A 20,196-nucleotide genomic window follows, 5' to 3' on the forward strand; every position below is an offset into this window, starting at 1 on the left:
CCGTCCACACTACAGCTTCAAAAAAAGCTTGCCGGTGGGCGTGTCTGAAGCTCGACCAACAACCAATCACATGAATCTCCCGCCCCTGACACACAAGCAGCGGTTTGATTGGCTAGAGCTTGTACTGGCATATGATTTGATTGCCTGACGCTTCCACCGAAAGCTTCAGAAGCTTCAAAAGTTGAACATTGCTCAACTTTTGCAGCCTGAAAAGCCAGGAAAGCTCCGCTCTGCTACCCACAATTCAGTTTGGCGAAAAGCGAGGCAACGTGACGTCACCCCATTCAAAGTGAATGGGCAGACGCGTTGGAAACCGTTTTTGAAGCTGTCGAAGCTGTAGTGTGGACGGGTCGTAAGTCTTACCGCCTTGTTACACTAAAGTCAGTCTATCTCCAAGGTTAGATCATTTGACTTTACCTTATATAGCAAGTTATAAATCCATTTCTATTATGAGACTAGAATACAATTCCCCATTCAGGGTATGTTTGAATAATGCCAAAATGTGATTGTAAATAGGGCTGGACAATTTGAAGGAAAAACAAATTGCCATTACTTTATTTTTTAACTGATATCACAATTGATTACGACATTAGGATTTTGATATTTTTTTATTATCATTGAAAAATATATTAAATTATTTATTTTATTTTATTTTTTAAGATGATCTGTAGAATGTGATTTTCTGGGCAGTATTCCTCTGCAGCTTTAAATAACTTTTTTCAATATATTATTCAACATTTTAATTGTGCGGCCCTAATTGTCATTCATTAAAAGTGTTGAGGGCAATATATGGAATGAATACTAGTATTGTTATGGTTGGACTGATGTCTGATTGTTCAATGATGTGATCAAAAAAAGGAACATTTAAACTTAAGACAGAATTTGGATTCAAACTTAATAGGAGGCTCGATTACTTCAATTGCAGAGTAAGCTATTAGATGTATTTGGTAGTTTTTGATCAAAGATGATTTCTAAAATGCTTAATAATTCAAGATGTTTCACTTGAGAAGCTTATTATTCTACCATTATTTCACAATTATTATTGATCCTAGAATGTGTTCACTCAGACGAATATATTGGTCCCAACAGTTGGTATATTCAGCTCTACTTAAAATCATAGAAGAAATTCTTAAACAGGAGTTTTGGTACCAGCCGTTTTACTTTGTTTCTGTTGCTCCACAAGAGGTCACGGACAAAAGGCCAACGCGCCATGTGCGCAAGCCCCGAGTTATTAGACCCCCGTTTTTCAGAAGGGGTAAGTTGAAGGGGAGTCGGGCTGCATGGTGGTTTGCTGCTGATGATGATGATGATGATGATGATGATGATGATGATGATGATGATGATGATGATGATGATGATGATGATGATGATGATGATGATGATGATGATGATTGGTAATGAAAGCTGAGATGATGTTTCTGAGATTTGAGAAATGGTGTCATTCTCCCACCATGAACCCAGCCTTCTGCAGCATGCACCAACGCCGCCTCTGTGCACTCCTCACTGGGCCACTGCCATTTATTACACCTCATACTGGAGCCCTAAACATGACGTTTTGATTCTTCTTACCTCATATGAGAAACACTCACATTTGCTATAACTGACATCATTTTAAAAGCAATAAACAAGTCAACACTTGATTCATTTCTGATTTTCAATTTAGTATGTTTGAGATTGTTTTAGATTACGTGTGTGTGTGTGTGTGTGTGTGTGTGTGTGTGTGTGTGTGTGTGTGTGTGTGTGTGTGTGTGTGTGTGTGTGTGTGTGTGTGTGTGCGTGTGCGCGTGTGCGTGTGCGTGTGTGTGCGTGTGTGTGTGTGTACATGTGTGTCTGTGATGGTGCACTACTCAAAAGTGGTTGATAGTGCAGATGATAGTGTGCTCTGGGCCTTCATACCTTGTTTCTCTCTCTTCTTTCTTTCTTTCTTTCTTTCTTTCACTGGGAAAGAGACAGACATATTTAGTTTGATTGACAGCTGACATTGCAACACAACTGCAATGCTCTGGCCGTCTCAAAGTGTCTCCTTTGCTCAGGACAGTCTCTGTCTCTCTCTCTTTCCGTCCTTCCTTCAGTCTGTCTCTGAACCTGTGACATGTCATATCCGCTGCCCAGCCGCCCTGCTCCTCCTCTTCCTCCCCTGTCCTGCTCTTCTTCCTCACAGCTCTTCCTGTCCGACCTCTGACCTCATATGACCTCATGTTGACCTCTGGGCCTCCTCCTTCTCTTGCCATCTTATTCTCCTGCGCTCCTCCCCCGTTCAGTCGAGTGGGGACCCTCTCCTCCTCCTCTTCCTCCTCTCTCAATCAGCTCTGTGTGTGTACTACAGTTTGTGCATGTGCATGCCGCATGCTTTGCTGTTACAGTGTGTGTGTGTGTGTGTGTGTGTGTGTGTGTGTGTGTGTGTGTGTGTGTGTGTGTGTGTGTGTGTGTGTGTGTGTGTGTGTGTGTGTGTGTGTGTGTGTGTGTGTGTGTGTGTGTGTGTGTGTGTGTGTGTGTGTGTGTGTGTGTGTGTGTGTGTGTGTGTGTGTGTGTGTGTGTGTGTGTGTGTGTGTGTGTGTGTGTGTGTTTCAGACCTGGGTTTAGTAAATAATAAAATAACTTTAATTTGTTCCTGCTTGCAAAGATTTGATTTGCATATATTATAATTTTTTTCAAACAGGAAGTCTTTGAATTTCCTTGCAAGACAAAGTGTTCTTAGTATTATATTTTTTTGTATTCGTAAAAAAGGTCTTAAAACCCAGTTGTACCCAGGTGTCCTTTAGATGGTTTGGTGTGAACAGTGACTGGGACGAGTGAGTTTCCTGAAAATAATTAACTGCTTTTGTTTCTGACATCTTTATGTGCATGGCATGCTTTCAATGTACAGTCTAAAATGTTTTCTCTGTTCAATGGGTGTATTTCAGTCTCGTTTTGTAATGCTTTATTAACAAACAAATGTGTGTTTTTTTGTAATTCTTAACCTGTAAAATAAATGTTGTTGTGTTTAATGCTACGCTGTAACATGGTCAGCTGCATAGTACATAATGTTCTATGTACAATGTTGCTGTGGCAGGATGTCTTTCATCCATGGGCAAAGTGAATCATATTCCTCAGTGTTAGATCCATGGGACTATACTTTTTGTCTCTTATTATACACTGAACAAAAATATAAACGCAACACTTTTGTTTTTGCTCCCATTTTTCATGAGATGAACTCAAAGATCTAAAACATTTTCTATATACACAAAATAACCATTTCTCTCAAATATTGTTCACAAATCTGAAAAAATCTGTGATAGTGAGCACTTCTCCTTTGCCCAGTAAATGACACTTACTAAGTTACTTACATTTGACAGTAAGAGGTACTGACATGTTAGGGTTAGGGTTAAACCCTAAAACATTTTTTAATGTGTCAGTGGGTGACATGTTAGGGTTAGGGTTAGGGTTCAACTTGACAGGTTTTCGGACCCCCCCAGACCCCCCCAATAAAGCAAAACGGCACGTTTCAGTGGCCTTTTATTGTGGCCAGCCTAAGACACACCTGTGCAATAATCATGCTGTCTAATCAGCATCTTGATATGCCACACCTGTGAGGTGGGATGGATTATCTCTGCAAAGGAGAAGTGCTCACTATCACAGATTTTTTCAGATTTCTGAACAATATTTGAGAGAAATGGTTATTTTGTGTATATAGAAAATGTTTTAGATCTTTGAGTTCATCTCATGAAAAATGGGAGCAAAAACAAAAGTGTTGCGTTTATATTTTTGTTCAGTGTATATATCAGAATTGTTCTTCATCAAAATCAGTCTACATCCCGACATTTAAAGAGACAGTTTACTTTTTTTTGTGGGTTTTGTATTAGGTCAGTGTTTTACCTACAGTAGCTGGAAGTTTGGTAAAGCAGAGAAAAATACTGGAATGGAAGCTAAGCGATGTGCTGCTTTGCACAGGTCGATGTATTTTAGCCACCAAAAGAAAACAGCCAGACATTTGAACTTGCAGAACACAGAAATCTCAGCTATAGACCAGCAGGGAGGATAAGAATATATCTTTATTTGTTATCATACAAAGTACAACAACATTTCTTTAGCAACTCACACTGCAGTAAAAAATAGACACAATAAATAAATAAATAAGAGTGGTAAAAGCAGAGGTAGTAGCGATGACAGTGCAACGAGATCAAATTCAGTGTCATATTTACACTTACAGTCTAAATATATATTAGTAAAATAGCCATAAGTATGTCTAAATAGTAGTGCTTGCAGTATGGAATCAATGGGTAGTATAATGGCTTCAAAAGATGCTGCAAATTAAAGAGGACAAATCTAAATATAGCATACACCTAAACTGATAAAGATATATTGTTTTACATGGCAAGATATTTTCTGCCATAGCAAAACAGTGCTTTATTTCCCTGCTTTTACCCCGGTCTGTTTCTCTAATCTGCCATCTGCTGTAGGCAATACACTGACTATGTATAAGTACCTCATACAACCCCACTTCAAACACAAGCTATGACTTTAATTAGATTTGTATAACCGATGTGTTGCCCATGTGTGACGACGGACTCCCCGTTAACATTGTCTAAACGTTATCTGCCAGCAGGGATATTGCTGCGAGGTGTGTTTGTGTGTTGGTTTGGGTGTGTGTGATGATTTGTGTGCATTTGAGGCTCACCTGTGGGCTAGAAGTGTGTGTCCTCATCTAAATATAAGTGCAGTTTTGTGAGTGTGTGTGTGTGTGTGTAAAGTGGTGGTGTGCTGTGCAGTGTGTTTGTTTTCTGTTGTTTTCTTGTGCTATGACAATCTCTGTGGAGTTTATTTGTGCTTCACCACATCCTGTGCCTTTGACACCTGTGTGTGTGTGTGTCTGTGTATGTGTGTGTTCTAAATAGCAGGAGCGAAGGGAAAGGCTAACCCAGATTCATTTAACTCTCATTCTAATGCTCACTCATTCCTCCCAGTTCCCCTCATTCTGACGCCACATGCCATCATCCTGGCCCTCTACCATCCCAGAAACACACACACATGCTTACTCACATGTAATCCATACACACATACACTCTGAGACAACTACTCAGTAAAGAGGTATTTCACCCATTAATACATATTTTGTATTGACCATAGATTTTATGGCTGGCGTTCTGTTTGCAACAATTTGACCAAAAATGATTTAAATCTGAAATTAGAAAGTAAGGTAGATTTTGCTATTTTGTATCACTCAATCATTTTCTTACAAAAGCTGGACATTACCGTATATATGTATACGAGTTTGAAATGGGTCCTGTCGCAGGATAATGTTAATTATGGACCATATACAGCTAGCTACGTTCTTTCGTAGTGTTCCACAGCTACATTACGGCAGGTTCGATTAGATAAATGTTATGTATTTTCTCAAGTAAGCATTCTTTTCTTTCATATTCCTTCAAATGAAGGCTTATTGCCTGGTGTGTTTTCACTGACTAGGAAATGTATTGGTGTTTGGTGCATGCAATACACATTCACAGGAACTGAAATGACAAGGAAAGTACAAGGTCGAGGACAAAACATAGAACAAAATGAATATATATATATAATAGACAATGAAAATATAAAAATGTAAAAAATTATTATAACAAATGTGTACAACCATGATCAAAATCTGTTTTTTAAATGTATTTGATTTAACAAAATAACTATACTGTAGTTGATCTAATTGAAGCACAGCAGTGTGAACGCATCCTCACATTCATTCTGGGTGAAGTACTCCATTACTGTTTAGTTTTGCCCTTATTTCATTCATCTGAAAACATTGATGAAACATTTGAACTCAGAGTAATCGGGCTTCCCCGATCCAAACAGGTCACATATACAAAAGTATTGCTGTCTTCAAATATCACTAATGAAAAACACAGATTGTTAGATTATAAGGTTCATTCACTTTTCAACATTTATTTCTAAAGGTCGTTTACCACGTCTTGATGTAGAACTCATATCATAGATAATGAATAAAAATGCTCTCAATCATATTATTAAAGGAAACAAAAGAAAAAACACCAGCGGTGGAAACAAATCCTATATATCTTAAAAATTAATGAATAGGATAATGTACTAAAATATTTAAATTAAATAACATTTCGAATAAAATCACAAACATATTTAACTGTATTTACTTTTAATCAAAAATATCTAACTTTTGATATGCGCCAAAAAGTACATTTTAGTGAATAATTGACAAAGTATCACTGAATATAAAGTGTGTTTGTCTGTCCTTGTGTATTTTACTGGTTTAATCAAGCTCTTTCTTTATAAGTAGCTAATTATAGTTCTATAAAGAAAGTTGTTAAACATATTTTGTTATCGCAAAAATATATATTATTCATTTACTATTAGTTCATAAAAGTAATCTTCCTGAATCTGAAGAGGTTTGCAGAATAACAACAACATCAAATCATGCTGCAAAATGTGACCAATTCAGTATTCAAAAGGTATCAAATATAGACCAAGTTGTAAAAGTGGCATAATCTGTTAAAAAAACTCTTTCTCTAATGTGTGTGTACGTGTGTGTTAGTGTGTGTGGTCTTTATTTGGATGCCTGGGATGCAGACACAAGCAAACGCATGCCTCTTATGATGCAAGAGCCACAGGATCTTGCATTCAGCAGAATCTGCAAGATGCTACTGACTCCCAATCAGAAACGTGTGAAATGGGTTGGAACGATAATAGATGGTCAAAAACATTTAATGAAGCTTTGATCCTTGTATCACAGCTTATTACAAATGTAATGTACAGCACACAGCCTAATCCTTTATTAGTTAACACTCAACAGTTATTACAGTTAATGCTTTTTTTAATTAAATGAACGTACGTAATAAAAGTATGTACTTGAACTACTTTGATTTGAATATTGGTTGTATTAAACCACTATATATGAACATTTTAAATAACCAGCCTCTTTTAACTATGGCTACTTAAATCCAATTGCCACTTTTTCCTCAGATGTTACTTATGATACATTTATATCGTGCCAACCCCAGGGTTCATATGCTGTATAACTTTAGACTTTTTTGCTTATAAAGAAACAAGTGTATGTTCTGCAGATTCCCTTTCTCTCACTGTGGCAAGCTAGAGCTCTGCACCCGTCACCTCACGGACAACTGGTGATACAGCAAACCCCTCTGACCCTCACCTCACTCTTATCGCTTTGTCCCAATGCCAATTACCAAAGTGCTTGAATCAAACCCACAAGTATCAGTCCAAAAACAGTTCATTTTTTGTATGTAGGGTCTGAATTGTTTATCTACATCTATAACAGGTGAACAAATGTTTTGGCAGGATAATTCTTTATTTTATTTTTGTTTAAATGTGGAATGGGTGAAAAAGAAAAGTGCAGGTAGATGCATTTATGATTTCCTTAGCGGCAAGATAGTGGAGATAAAAGAAAAATACTCACCACAATGTTACATAACTATCTTTTCAACCCTTTATTGTGGATATACTTCAGCCTCTTGTGGTCAAAATGAGTGTTACAACAACAATACATATTCTCTGATTGAAGTCACTCAAATTAATTGAATTGTAATAAATAAACTAAATTGATTCTAGCTTAACATTTATTTTATTAAAGATTATCTTGTCATAACCTTTTTTAAGACATGTTAAGTAATTAACAACAAAGAGAAATTGAACAAGTTCACACTTTGTAAAAAGATCACAATAGATATGTTTTCTATCTTGCCTCCTAAGGCTTCCTTAATGAAATGATTGCTCATTCAATAAAATAGATATATCCTGATCCTACATTATTGGCTTTATAAATCTTGATTCTAGTCCATAGTTTGGTATATTGGGACAGGGCTGAGCCCACTGTTTCCTCACAGGTTGGAGAAACAATCAACCCCCCCCCCCATCCTGCCCCGGCTGTGCCTGCGTGGTGTTAGTCTCTCTTTTGTCTCGCCCTGTCCCCCCTCAGGTTATGGGCTGGTGCAGGATGAGATGCTGTCCCCGGCCTCCATGCAGTACAGCCTGCCCTCCCCTCTGGGAGCAGAGCCCTACTGGCAGGAAGTCTCCAGCCTGGAGTGCGCCCCCATCGCCACCACCGAAGAAGACACGTTAATGGAGATGTCCGATGTTCAGGTGTGGCCCGCGGGGGTCAGCCCCTCATTAGTCACAGTGGAGGACTCCTCATTGGATGGCAGCAGTCGTGCCGACGACTCGGAGGGCACCACGCTCTCCCTTCCCTACAGCTTGGGGCGCCCAAGCAGCGGGGCCAGCGGCTCCATCATGGAGCTGGAGGAGGAAGAGGAGGAGGAGGAAGAGGAGGAGGAGGAAGGGGAGGTTGAGGAGGAGGAGACGCCACAGGAGCCAGCAACTGCTCTGGCAGAATGGAACAGGGTGAGGGCCAGTGGCGCCGTGCCCAAGGTCAACCTGAACGGCCAGCTGGGAGGTCAGAGGTCGGACGGGAGGAGAGGGGAGGTCCTGGCAGTAGGAGGAGGAGGGGGGGGTGTAGGGCTGGGTTCAGTGGAAGGGCTTTCTGTCGTTGCAGGCCAGCAGGTGTACGCCCAGCGGACTGAGATCTCGGGACTGAGTCGAGGGTCGGACCACAACGGGGATAACCGGTACGGTACCTCTTGGCAAATCTACATATGAATCAAGAAACAATAAGAATATAACAATTTGATATTATTTGCTCTCCAGGATGGTGGGAGGCGGAGCGTTTCAGCCTTACCTGGCAGACAAGGACTCGCTGCAGGGCTGGGGGGGCTCGGTGTCGTCGGGGCAGGAAGGCAGCGTGCAGGAGGCTCTGCTGACCCCGGTGTGTGACACGAGTTACTCATGTGCTGCAGCGCACGCAGCCCTTTGACAGGGGACGGGGCTTCTCTCCCCAGGAGGCGGGCCTAAGTGCTTGCAGAGCAGCGGCGGGGCCAGGTCAGGTCGCCGACCATCAGTCGCTTCCTGCGCCTGGAGGGGGAACCTCGTTGAAGACAGTCATTATTTTGTCTTTAGAAGTCAACATCAAAATGCATTTTTCCCAGACCCCGACAAAAATGATGTGTTGTGTGCTGCAACACATATAAATATAATATCGGCCATGATTAATTCTTTTTGCAAACTATTTATTCTCATGTAAAAGTGGGTACTATGAATTGGTTCTTATATGTACATTTTGTTGTTCTTGTACAGAGAGAAGAGAAAAAGGACTATGCTGCCGAGGTGCGGTTTGTAGACGAACACGGACGCACGCTTGCCAGAAAGGTGCGTCAGTCCTTTTTTCATCCTCTCATATTCCACCACATAGCCACAAGCCAAATGTTGAAAGCAGATTTGACAACAAAGCCTCTATAATTTGTTGTCAAATCTGAGTTAAGGGTAATTTCAACTCTAAAGGAGGAAGTCATAATTGAATTAAATGTATTTAATAGTTGTGAGTGTGAGGCATAACCATCATCATGTCATTGTTGTCTGTATCTTGGGACTGCAGAGAGCCACATCGGTCGGCTAACGGAGAGACAAGTTTTTTGGTTACATGTAGAGGCTTCAGCAGTTAACTGGTCCGAGTCTTGTTTCCTTCCCTCCTCCCTGCCTCCTTGCTCCAGGTGGGGGTGGATGAGAGAAAGGGCGCTCAGTCAGCGCAGCGCACCATTCTGCGGAGAGTTAAACACTGAAATACAAATACTGCCCGGTCCTCCAGGTACGGGACACACAACAAGCACGAGTGCATCCCAGTGCTTGGACAGAGCCTACAGCAACTTATCGGACTCAAAAGTCTCTCACTTGCTGTTCCATTTCTGTGCAAAATTAGAATTTGGGCATAAATGATTTGGCATTCAGTTACACTTTTTGTTTTATTTTGGAAGGGCAAATTCACTTTTCCTGGGTTTTGTTTCTAAATGCTGTTCGTCTCTTTTTTTCTAGGACCGGAAAGCCACTGCCAAATCATCCTCCACAAAAACACAACCAGAGCGCAGATGGAAATGAGAGGATGGGGAGGAGAGGAAGTGTGAGACAAAGACTTAAGAAGTGCAAACTACAAAATGACAAACACAGAAACATCCTCAACGTGTGAACATGGAGCACCATGAAAGAAAAGTTCAACTTGTAGTTTTATAACATTTGTAAAGATAATCGAAAATGAAAATATCAACTAGACTAAGGCATGATTCTTTTTCTTCTTCTTCTTCTTTTTTTACAAAAAAACATAAATGTCAGTAAAACAACCGAGAAAAAAAAACTAAACAAAAAGTGCTTCCTGTGAACTGTAATCGCATGATGACTGCTGGTGCATGCCCTTTGACCTTTTGAACTGTCATTATCTACAAACTGAAGCGGTACAAGGTACGGGGCTGGCCCAAGCTGGGGCCTTTTTTAAGGACCCTATTCCCGCCAACAGGAGTTGTGTGTGTCGGCAAGTTGAGTCCAATAACACAAAAAAAAAGAAAAAAAGATCGATCCCTCGATGGACGGTTCCGTATACAGCTAAGCTCCTGCTGAGCCTACTGATGCTTCTTTCACTGTCCCCTATTATTCTCAATGTGATATATGCACTCTATGCTACGTGGACATGTGTCAGTGTGTGTGTGTATGTGTGCGCGTATTCTCTACCGCATGTGTTTCTTGGCTTGGAGCTGAGCCCTGCCTCATGATTGGCTCTTGAGCCCTGTGGATGTCACGGCGGAACAAGAAAAGCCGCCGTGCTCTGCTCCCCCGCCCCCCGCTCGTGAGTGTACCTGTCTGCGTGTGCTGCTAACGTCTTTTCCTTTGTGGATGAAGCTTGTGTGTTTTTCCGTTCCTTCGGTCCACCTTGGTTTTTAAAGTATTTGTCCGACCAATGTGAGGAACATTTTGCCCCTGGTGTTTCCTTTGGATAGGGGTTGGTTGCTTGATTGTATTGTGCAGCGGCTCGACGTCACAAAGATTTCCTCCATCGTGACCTTTTTCTAACTTCTTCCGTCATTTCTCCAAGTAGCGCGCGGTATCTTGATCCTTATCAGTAGCCTCAGTCAATATGCAGTTTTAAAAAATCACAGGCCTCTTATCAGCATTTATTAGCTCCTACATTTAACGCTGAAAACTTTGCATGTGCTCCCTCTTTATCTGTTTGAAACAGCTGTAGCACCTCACCGTCAAAATGTACATTCATTCATTTGAACACAGTGGTTGCATCGTAAACAAGGATTCACCTGGGGGGGGGGGGGGTACAGGGATTTGTAGTTCAATGGTAGCAGGCGTAAAATAGCATCTTGCTACGAGAGTACAACATGGGATTGTGACGGGCAGCGGGGACAGACAGGTAGCACTGTGATTGTCTTATTAACACTGACCCCAGACTCGAGAACTGTGAAGACACACAAACAAAAGCACACACACATAATCAGAAACATGTGACATAAAATAAAAACGTATTGCCTAGTCGGAGAGCGTCGGATTTTTGAGTTTGCCACCGCAATAATACTGGCAAGAACAATGAAGATGCTAGCCAGGGTTCTGGAAATACATGATTTGGAACGGTGTAGATGACTAAATCTCTGGGAAAGCATTTGAGTTAGGCATCAGTCAGATACAGCTCTAGCATGAGAGGGATTCTTTGTTTTTCAGCACCTAACGTAGCAAAAATTAAATCAGGATATATTACCGTACCGAAAAAAAGGAGTGCTGCAACCTAGCTCCATTTGTGTTTTTGATTAATGTCTTTATTATTTTCATACACTGACGTCACTGCAACCCGCCCATCGTTCTCTTCATCTCCAACGCACTTCCTTTATGCAGAAACCTGACGGGGTCGTACCATAGTAGCACATTTAATGGGACAATATTGAAGTGCTGTAAATGCTACTGTAGCCTGAAAGAGTGAGACGCCGATTGAATGAATGAATGAGCGAGTTCATTAGTTCTACATCACACAAATGCACATGTTTTCATGCCCTGTCAGTGCACACAAGAGCATCATCTGATATAGCACATGTTTATTACATATCACACGTTTTCCACTGTTACTCCACTCAGGTTTTCCGTTCTGCTCGGTCAGAATCAAAATGTTTTTCCTTGTTATGTTCCAAGTCCTCCTTTCACAGACGAGTGAGGGGCACAAAGTGAGTGTTTCTGAGGAAGGCGTTGGTGTTTTGGGCGGGATAGGGATGTAAAGGAGGGGGGCAAGAGCAGGATGGTGTGTGTGTGTGTGTGTGTGTGTGTGTGTGTGTGTGTGTGTGTGTGTGTGTGTGTGTGTGTGTGTGTGTGTGTGTGTGTGTGTGTGTGTGTGTGTGTGTGTGTGTGTGTGTGTGTGTGTGTGTGTGGTGGAGAGCTCTTTGATTCAAGTAAGAACAAAGAGGAGACGTGAAGCATTCAGTATGTAGTCAGTAACCTCTTCCAACAGGAAAGTTTCATTAAATTAATATTAAGTGTTTTATTTAAGTTAGCTGTAGCATTATTCATCTAAAGTGACGAGTTACCTTCTATATCACCTCTTGTACTGTATCAGCGCAAGAAGGGAGTTAGATTTGGGGATGTTAAAGACAATTTAATTCATCTTGTGTTCAGGAAATAATCCTTACAATTTCGAGATTTAAACCCCAAATGGTATAATATATTTGTGTCATGTTTAGCATGTAGAGTTTTCCCTACAGTATAGTTGCTTTCTTCATTGGTGGATTTGACAGTCGTGGGACAGCATTCAATCCTATTACAGTCCGTTGACGCTGTGGACATTTCTCTCCATTAATATGATCAGCTTACAGTTGTATAGTCCTTTAAATTGTCGATTCTGACAAAGTAGCCACCAAGACTACAATTTAAAAATGTCTCTGGGGAAAGGTTTAAAACTTATTTTGACTTTCATGTTGGACATAAAATGTAAAAAAAACCTACTTATAACAAGAAAACATTTTCTTTGCTGGTTTATGAGAAAAGTATTAGAGAAGGGATTATGTCTGTCAGGTGTGGTACCTGTACGCTCAAATGTAGTTGGTATTAATCCATTTTGAAAATTAGAAGATATTCGATGTGGCCACCCAAAAAAGATTTATGGCTGAAGTTTATTTTAATGTAATTCTTCTGCTTCCTTCCTGAACAATAACTTAGATTTGCAATTTGAATCAAACAAGTCATTGAGCCTTTGTACTAACATCAGTACAACTCCACGGTGTGTATCTGTGTGTGTGTGTGTGTGTGTGTGTGTGTGTGTGTGTGTGTGTGTGTGTGTGTGTGTGTGTGTGTGTGTGTGTGTGTGTGTGTGTGTGTGTGTGTGTGTGTGTGTGTGTGTGTGTGTGTGTGTGTGTGTGTGTGTGTGTGTGTGTGTGAGTGGGTGAGTGTGTGAGTGTGTGAGTGAGTGAGTGAGTGAGTGAGTGAGTGAGTGAGTGAGTGAGTGAGTGAGTGAGTGAGTGAGTGAGTGAGTGAGTGAGTGAGTGAGTGAGTGAGTGAGTGAGTGAGAGAGAGAGAGAATGTGTGATGGTGTTTGGTTTGAAACCTTGTTGGATCAGGGGGAAGAAAAGAGAGTTTTTACCAGACTTGTGACCTGAGAGGACGTGTAACCTATGGCGATGTATTTAAAAAAAGAGTATTGTAAAATTAACTGTGGCGAAAGAATAGAGGTCACCTATACTCCTTTAGAATGGATACATGACAATGTAAACGCAATATCATATTTATCTATCCTAAGGAATGCAACTGCGCACATGCAGAAAAAAATCTGTTTTTATGAAAATATGTGTATAAATATATGACAAAATATATTTAATTAGAATGCTATGCACCCTCATAGAGTTGTTATGGATGTTCTTTAAGCATTATCTAGAGTAGGCCAACGCCCACATCATGGGGAATGTAGAGGCTTCGTAGCTATGACCACTTGTTTTCTTTTCTTTTGTATTGTCCTGGAGAGAGGATAAACAAACGTGAATATGTATACAAGCCTTTCAATCAGAATCATTCTGACATATGTATAGATCATCTTACCCTGTACACCAGCTCAAACCATTTACAAGACTTAATAAACAAAGATGTGACATAAATGTGGTGTCATGTTTTTTGTAAAATGGGAAATTAGTGCAGCTTTTATATATATATTTGTATTCAATAACATTCCTACATTGACTATTGGGAGTTTAAAGTGCTTTATTTTAGGGGTCTAACATATCAAAACCATACAAAATGCTTTTTTTATTTTATTAGCAATTTGATTTATTTTATAGAACTGCTCCAAATACATTAGGTTTTTATAGTATTTCTTATTGTAGATTGTATTGGTTGTATAGATTGATGCTTACCATATAAATTATACCATAGAAAACTATTTTTTTAAATATTTAAAAATATTATTAATTTGTTGTGTTTTTTATAGTAGGCCTGCACATAATATTTGTACTTCATACAATCGTTGGGTATTTTACTGGATGTTTCCTATGACTACAAATATGTTTTTGATTACATGAAAAAGGTTTTTTGCATGTAATTTTAAAACAAAATGTATTTTTGTTCTTTATATCAATGTGAATACTTTTTTATTAAGGATTTGTTACGATTGAAGTTGTATCTGTAATTGATACCCCTGGATTATACATCCATGGATTGATAGAGCAGCCTGCAGATCCGGAAGAAATAAAACCTCCTCGTGTTGTGATTGGCTAGAAACAGGGGGCGTCACAACCATGTTTCCAGCCAATCACAGCGCTCCACTCCACATGTTGTTTTGAAGGAGGTTCCTGGAATGTTTTGGACCTGCTCTCACCACGTGGAGGCTCAAGGTAACTTCTCAGCTTCACTGCGTGTTGAGCCACTGAAGCAGCTAGCCCTGTCTGTGGCCTTTAAGTATTATTAAAACAGAACCGTGTTGTGAGACATGTCAGCGGCAGGCCAGCCCACCAGGAGCCAGAACATCCCGGCCGTGAGACGGGTCACCATCCACGATGCTGCCCACATGCCGCAGGACTACTCCACGACCCCCGGGGGGACTCTGTTCAGCACTACGCCAGGAGGTAACGAAGAACTGGGTCTTGTTATTGGATTTAACACAGTTTAAATACGATATGCGTTAAGAGAAAGATCAGTAATGAAAGGGGGGGGGCATTTAAAGGGACACTTACATGGAAAATCTACACGACATTTCTGAAGAATGTCACGTTGATCCCGAAACCAGCATTTCAAGTTCAAAATGTATTTAGTTATAGGGAGATTCATTGAGAGTTACTTTCCCTTTTCACAAACGCCCTGATCACGTTCACAAAGGCTGTGTTCAAAAACACTCGTTGTTTATACTATTTTCTGCAGCTGCCCTCGGGAAGTACTGTAGCATGCAGCATGCATACTACGGCCCAATCCCAAACCACGCCCTACCCCCTACCCCTTATCACACTACCCCTCCGTGACGTAGTGAACTCCGTGGAGTGACACTCGCAGCTCAACGAGGCTCCCTCCTGTCAGATGGAGGGATTAAATACAGCAGCAAGCTTTGGGACAAACTCCCCTCTCTCCGGTAGAAACAGGAAATGCCGTAGCTGTATGTGACAACGGTTTCAAATCATAGACTGTATTTCAAATCAGCATCTCTTAGGCTAAAAATTAATAACTAAAATAAAACTCCAAACATCTTTAATTGTGTTACTTTTTTGTAAAGCTCGTTTAGTTTTAAACCTAATTTTTATAAGCTTCTTAGTTTTTGCAACAGTCTGTAAATATACACAACTTTATAATAAAATGCACACATTTACCTTTTTCTAGACTAAACACAGGTATACGATCCTAAGTTAAAAAATATGAGGTTATCATGAGGTTGTTAACATCGCAGTTTATCAGTGGATGTTTGCTGGAACTACTTGTTAATAGCGTGTTTCCTGACAGACACACACAGCATTGAGACCGGTCAGGTAGAGACCGGTCTCCAGTCAGCACCCGATGCAGACTCGCTGTTTGATGGCTTGAGCCCACTCCCCCTCCACACCGCTCCACACTCGTTGGTTTGGAACAGCACTTAATGTGGCGGACCCTCCCCACGAACGTGAAAACGGAGGGGTAGGGTGTAGGGGGCGGTTTGGGATTGGGCCTACGTCACAACACTTGGACTTGACCCTCTTGCTTATATCAACACCGCAAAGCATTATGGTTGAGATATGCCAGTAAATCATGCTGGATGCAAAAATAGTAACAGGATGCACTATCTTTGGGACATACGTTTGACATGCTGCACAGTATGGGAGCATGGAAAGCACCAACTATTACACATTCTCACCTGGAAAAGGCCATTTCCCCTCCCAAATTCTGTTATTCCGGGGATTGAACCTGACCTTCTTATCAAATGTTAGCCTATCTGACCTATTAGCTGCCACTTACCATTATGACCCCAAATGTTGCCAGATTTGTATTTTAAACTGCTCCAATTCACACAGTATGTTGGTTCAATGGAATATCTCTGTGTTGCCATAGATTGAAGTGAATGGTTTGTAAATGTAAACATTACTCCATGGATTTATATTTGGATACGCTATAGAAAAAAAGGGAATAATCCTACCAGATAATAATAATAATAATAATATATATTTTTTTATTTATTTATATATATATTGTGGCATTTAAACTGTTATTTATAAAGGACATTTAAAATATTTGATGGTTTTGGCATCTTCTGTGTTCAGGCTGTAGCTGCTCTCACACAATCGAGTATGTTCAAATATAGCCCGTCCTCGGTCCCGTCCTATTTATAGTTTTGTTATTACAGCAGGCTGCTGTTTAGCTGCGGCAACTTGTTTACTAGAGTTTGGCTTCACCAGGACACGTGTGTGATACTGTAGACTAGAGGAAGAACATGCGCTTATAATAACCTTATGTGTTTTAAAAGCAACATATGTTTCCGTGGATACATGCAAGATACTAAAAATTAACAAACTTTCACCTACTTGCCATGAAAACCTAAATTATATATATATATATATATATATATATATATATGTTTTTTGGCTCATCAACCGACTAAAAGCCAGTTTCACACGCATCAAAACGCTGAGTTATTGGCCAATAAATGTATTCAGCATTTTTTGCTCATATATCTAATCTTGACACCTTGAGAAATCTCCAATGACAAGAGTGACGCAAAAAAGTGTTTTCACTCTGCTGCGGTGAGAAAGTTACACATGTCGTCCATTATAAATGATAGTGTGTTCTGCCACAGATGAGGGCAGATTTACACAGATGAGACAGAATTGGTGCACAGGGCTCGACATTAAGGACTGCCCGGGGCCATCTAGTATTTAGCTCGGGCCATGAAGCCTCACCTGCTGGTTGCCCGATCGGGCAATCTATTATGCCAGTATCATGCAGCTCGCGGATCCAGTAATGAGTGACCCGACAGTAAAACTAAACATATCTATAACTAGTTACGGTAGTTTGAGAGGTAATTAAAATAGCTACGTGTGATATTCTAACCTGAAGTGTGTGTTTTGTCCGCTCACCGCTGCATGTGATCATGCAGAGCTGCGTGTCGACTCGTCAGCAGCAGCTGATCTCTCTCTCCCGTCAGATTAGACTTCACTCGCGTTTATGTCCATATCGATCAGATCCAGCTAGTTCTAGCTAATGATATGACTACCTGCTTATTAAAAGACACCTAAACAATAAGTGTCGCAATGCAACCGGGTGAGGCCACAAAGTATAGCGCAGCATTATGCATTTGTTTACATGCCCACCGGAACCCCGATGCATTACCAACAGATCAACGCACAATCAACCTAGACAGGACATCTCTTTCTCCACATTAAGTGTTAGACATTAGAATTGACTATTATTGTCTGTCACATACTCTTCTTGTCTGTCACATAAGTGGCGCAACTGAAGCGGTATTTGCGCTAAAGGGAAATTATTTTGACCGAAGAGATTTAGATTTGTCGGCTAACGGGAACTCCGACGTCACATGTTGTGTGCTTCGCGGATGCGCTCGGCTCCTCTCGACTGCTGCTCGGGTCTGCTCGGTCAGCTTCTGGATGAGGAGGCATTCGTTCGACCAACTTACAGTAGATAACATTACAAACATTTTTAACAGGGGCCATAATAGTGTAAATAATGTTTGTTTTGGCAGTTATAACTGAATGTAATGTTTTCTACTTTTTTCCATCGGATGAAGGCATTTGCCTTCATCAGATGTATCTTGACCAACAACTTAAGTATTTCTTATAGCTATGCAGGACATGCAAGCGAGCAAACAAGAGCAAACAAACAAGTGAAATGAAGAATAACATTGACATTGTACAATATAATATTGTGGTGGTTCATCTTATAATTCAGTCTAGAGAATGCACCAGACAGCATCTAAGGCCTGCAAAAATCTAAATGTTCTAGGGGGAGGCCCCCCAAACCCTTCGTGCCATTTCATCCGCGCGCATTTTTCAGGGCAATCTCTATTGGGCTCAGGGCCATCTGTAAATTAGCTTAGATGGCCCACAGGGCCATCTCCCAAAATCCTTAATGTCATGCACTGGTGCAGGTACGGTTAGTGGACTGATCTCGGGGACAAAAAGAAATGGGTCATTCATTGGTCATGGACGTGTGTGCAGTGAACACACAACAGTCCTCTTAAAGGGGAACAAGAAGTACTTCACAATACTGTGGGATGGATGAGGGATCATAAATATCTTTAATACTTTCTTTATGTTAATAATGATTGAATTATTTTTCATTTATATTGTGCTATACTTGGAGCTATATTTTGTTAAATTGTATTGTATTAGATTGAGTTAAATGCTATTTATTTTGTATTTTATATCTAATAAACAAGTTACCACTTTTAAATGTATGCTTCTACATCTTCTTGAATATATTTTAATAATGTTTCCACTGGTAACAAATGTTAAATGTGGAGATTAGTTGCTTAGATTTTTGTTTAAATTAATAATAATAATAATAATAATAATAATAATAATAATAATAATACATTGTATTTAGAGGCACCTTTCAAAGCACCCAAGGACACCTTACAATTCAGAAATTATTCTATATTTATTTATATTTATCTTTTTCGAACTGGCTAGAATTCTTCAATGTGGATATTAGCTGCTGAATTGTATTTTATTTCATTTTATTTTTAAGTTAAACTGACTCAAGTGCTATTTAACTGAATGTACACTATGAATACAGCTGCAGCACATTTTGATCTCCTGAAATTCAACATATTATTTTAGTATCAAAATATGGACAATAATGAACTTTAAAGTCTTTTCTGCTGCTTTCTACAGGTACCAGAATCATCTACGACAGGAAGTTCCTCCTGCAGTGTCGGACGTCCCCCCTCGCCCGCACCCCCCCCAATCTGCCCGACATCCCCGGGGTCACCAGGCCGCTCAAACCCAGCGACAGAAACCAGCCGGAACAGACCCCCCCCTGCAATAACTCCAACCACAGCCTGCTTACAGAGGAAAGCGCAGGTAAACAGATCTGTATATCTGTCATGAGCAGCCATTATCCACTTCCTTCTTCTCACTCCAATGTCTTTTCTTTCTCCTGTAGACGACCAGTTTGAAATGGATATCTGAAGAGCCTCTGCTGCAAGGATAAAAGTGATTTCCAACATTTTTATTTCTTTTTTTTATGTCCAGTGACATAAGAAGCATAGTCTTACTGAGCCAGGTAATCTTCCTTCAGATTCGTTCTGAAAACGAGATGGCATTTTTTTGTTGTTGTAATGCTTAATATGTGTAAGAATGTTGTTCTCTTACGAAACAACATGCATAATTGTTTCTTTACTTTGAATACACTTGACTTTGTATGACCTGTGACATATTTGACAAGTAAGTCAAAGTCTTGTTGAAATTAAACAATCAATATTTTATGTGATTTGACTCATTTGATGACTTTTTAGGTCTTAAAATTATTAAATGTTTCACAGATAAATTACTGAAATTATTTGTTGGTTATACGGTGTAAATCAAGAGCCAGGGACTCTAAAAGGAGAACACATTTTTAAGCATGCCCTTATGATCGTAACACTGAAGCCTATTCTAACTAGGGTTGCGGTCGGATAATCCAAAAATCAGCTCCTGACGTCTAACCCTATCGTCTATCCCTTGACCTCTGTGTGAAACGTCACGGGGTTAAGGGATAGTGGATAGGAGAATTCAAAAGGACTTTAGAGAATCAGAATGCACTTTCCCTATCCGACGTGTTTATGATGCGCCAGCGGACGTCATAAATGTGCGTCTGCTGCTGTGTGGAAACTATGGAAACTACAGTCTTCTATACAGCGGACTACATGGATGTTTAATAAGA

General features: G+C 40.2%; 2 protein-coding genes across 10 annotated transcripts in view; both read left to right on the plus strand.

The window, feature by feature from the left end:
• Positions 1-13,961, plus strand: part of ank1b (ankyrin 1, erythrocytic b) — an 80,412-nt gene extending 66,451 nt beyond the window's left edge. For 3 of the 9 annotated variants that reach the window (XM_079656975.1, XM_079656978.1, XM_079656976.1), the window contains 6 exons: positions 1,184-1,255; positions 7,931-8,576; positions 8,656-8,773; positions 9,142-9,213; positions 9,555-9,649; positions 9,874-13,961. In XM_079656975.1, the coding sequence (XP_079513101.1) occupies positions 1,184-1,255; positions 7,931-8,576; positions 8,656-8,773; positions 9,142-9,213; positions 9,555-9,623 (977 nt within the window). In that variant the 3' untranslated portion in view covers positions 9,624-9,649; positions 9,874-13,961. The remainder of the gene's footprint in view (positions 1-1,183; positions 1,256-7,930; positions 8,577-8,655; positions 8,774-9,141; positions 9,214-9,554; positions 9,650-9,873) is intronic. The other 6 variants (XM_079656981.1, XM_079656980.1, XM_079656982.1 and 3 more) reach the window with 5 other exon arrangements.
• A 676-nt stretch (positions 13,962-14,637) lies between these two features.
• LOC307023768 (eukaryotic translation initiation factor 4E-binding protein 2-like) lies at positions 14,638-19,764 on the plus strand. The gene is made up of 3 exons (XM_079657314.1): positions 14,638-14,924; positions 19,167-19,355; positions 19,438-19,764. Exons 1-3 carry the CDS (start codon positions 14,789-14,791, stop codon positions 19,461-19,463), a joined length of 351 nt encoding a protein of 116 aa, XP_079513440.1. The 5' UTR covers positions 14,638-14,788; the 3' UTR covers positions 19,464-19,764.
• Positions 19,765-20,196: the final 432 nt, after the last annotated feature.

Source organism: Notothenia rossii, assembly GCF_949606895.1.
Source record: "Notothenia rossii genome assembly, chromosome: 11".
In the NCBI taxonomy this organism is placed as follows: domain Eukaryota; kingdom Metazoa; phylum Chordata; class Actinopteri; order Perciformes; family Nototheniidae; genus Notothenia; species Notothenia rossii.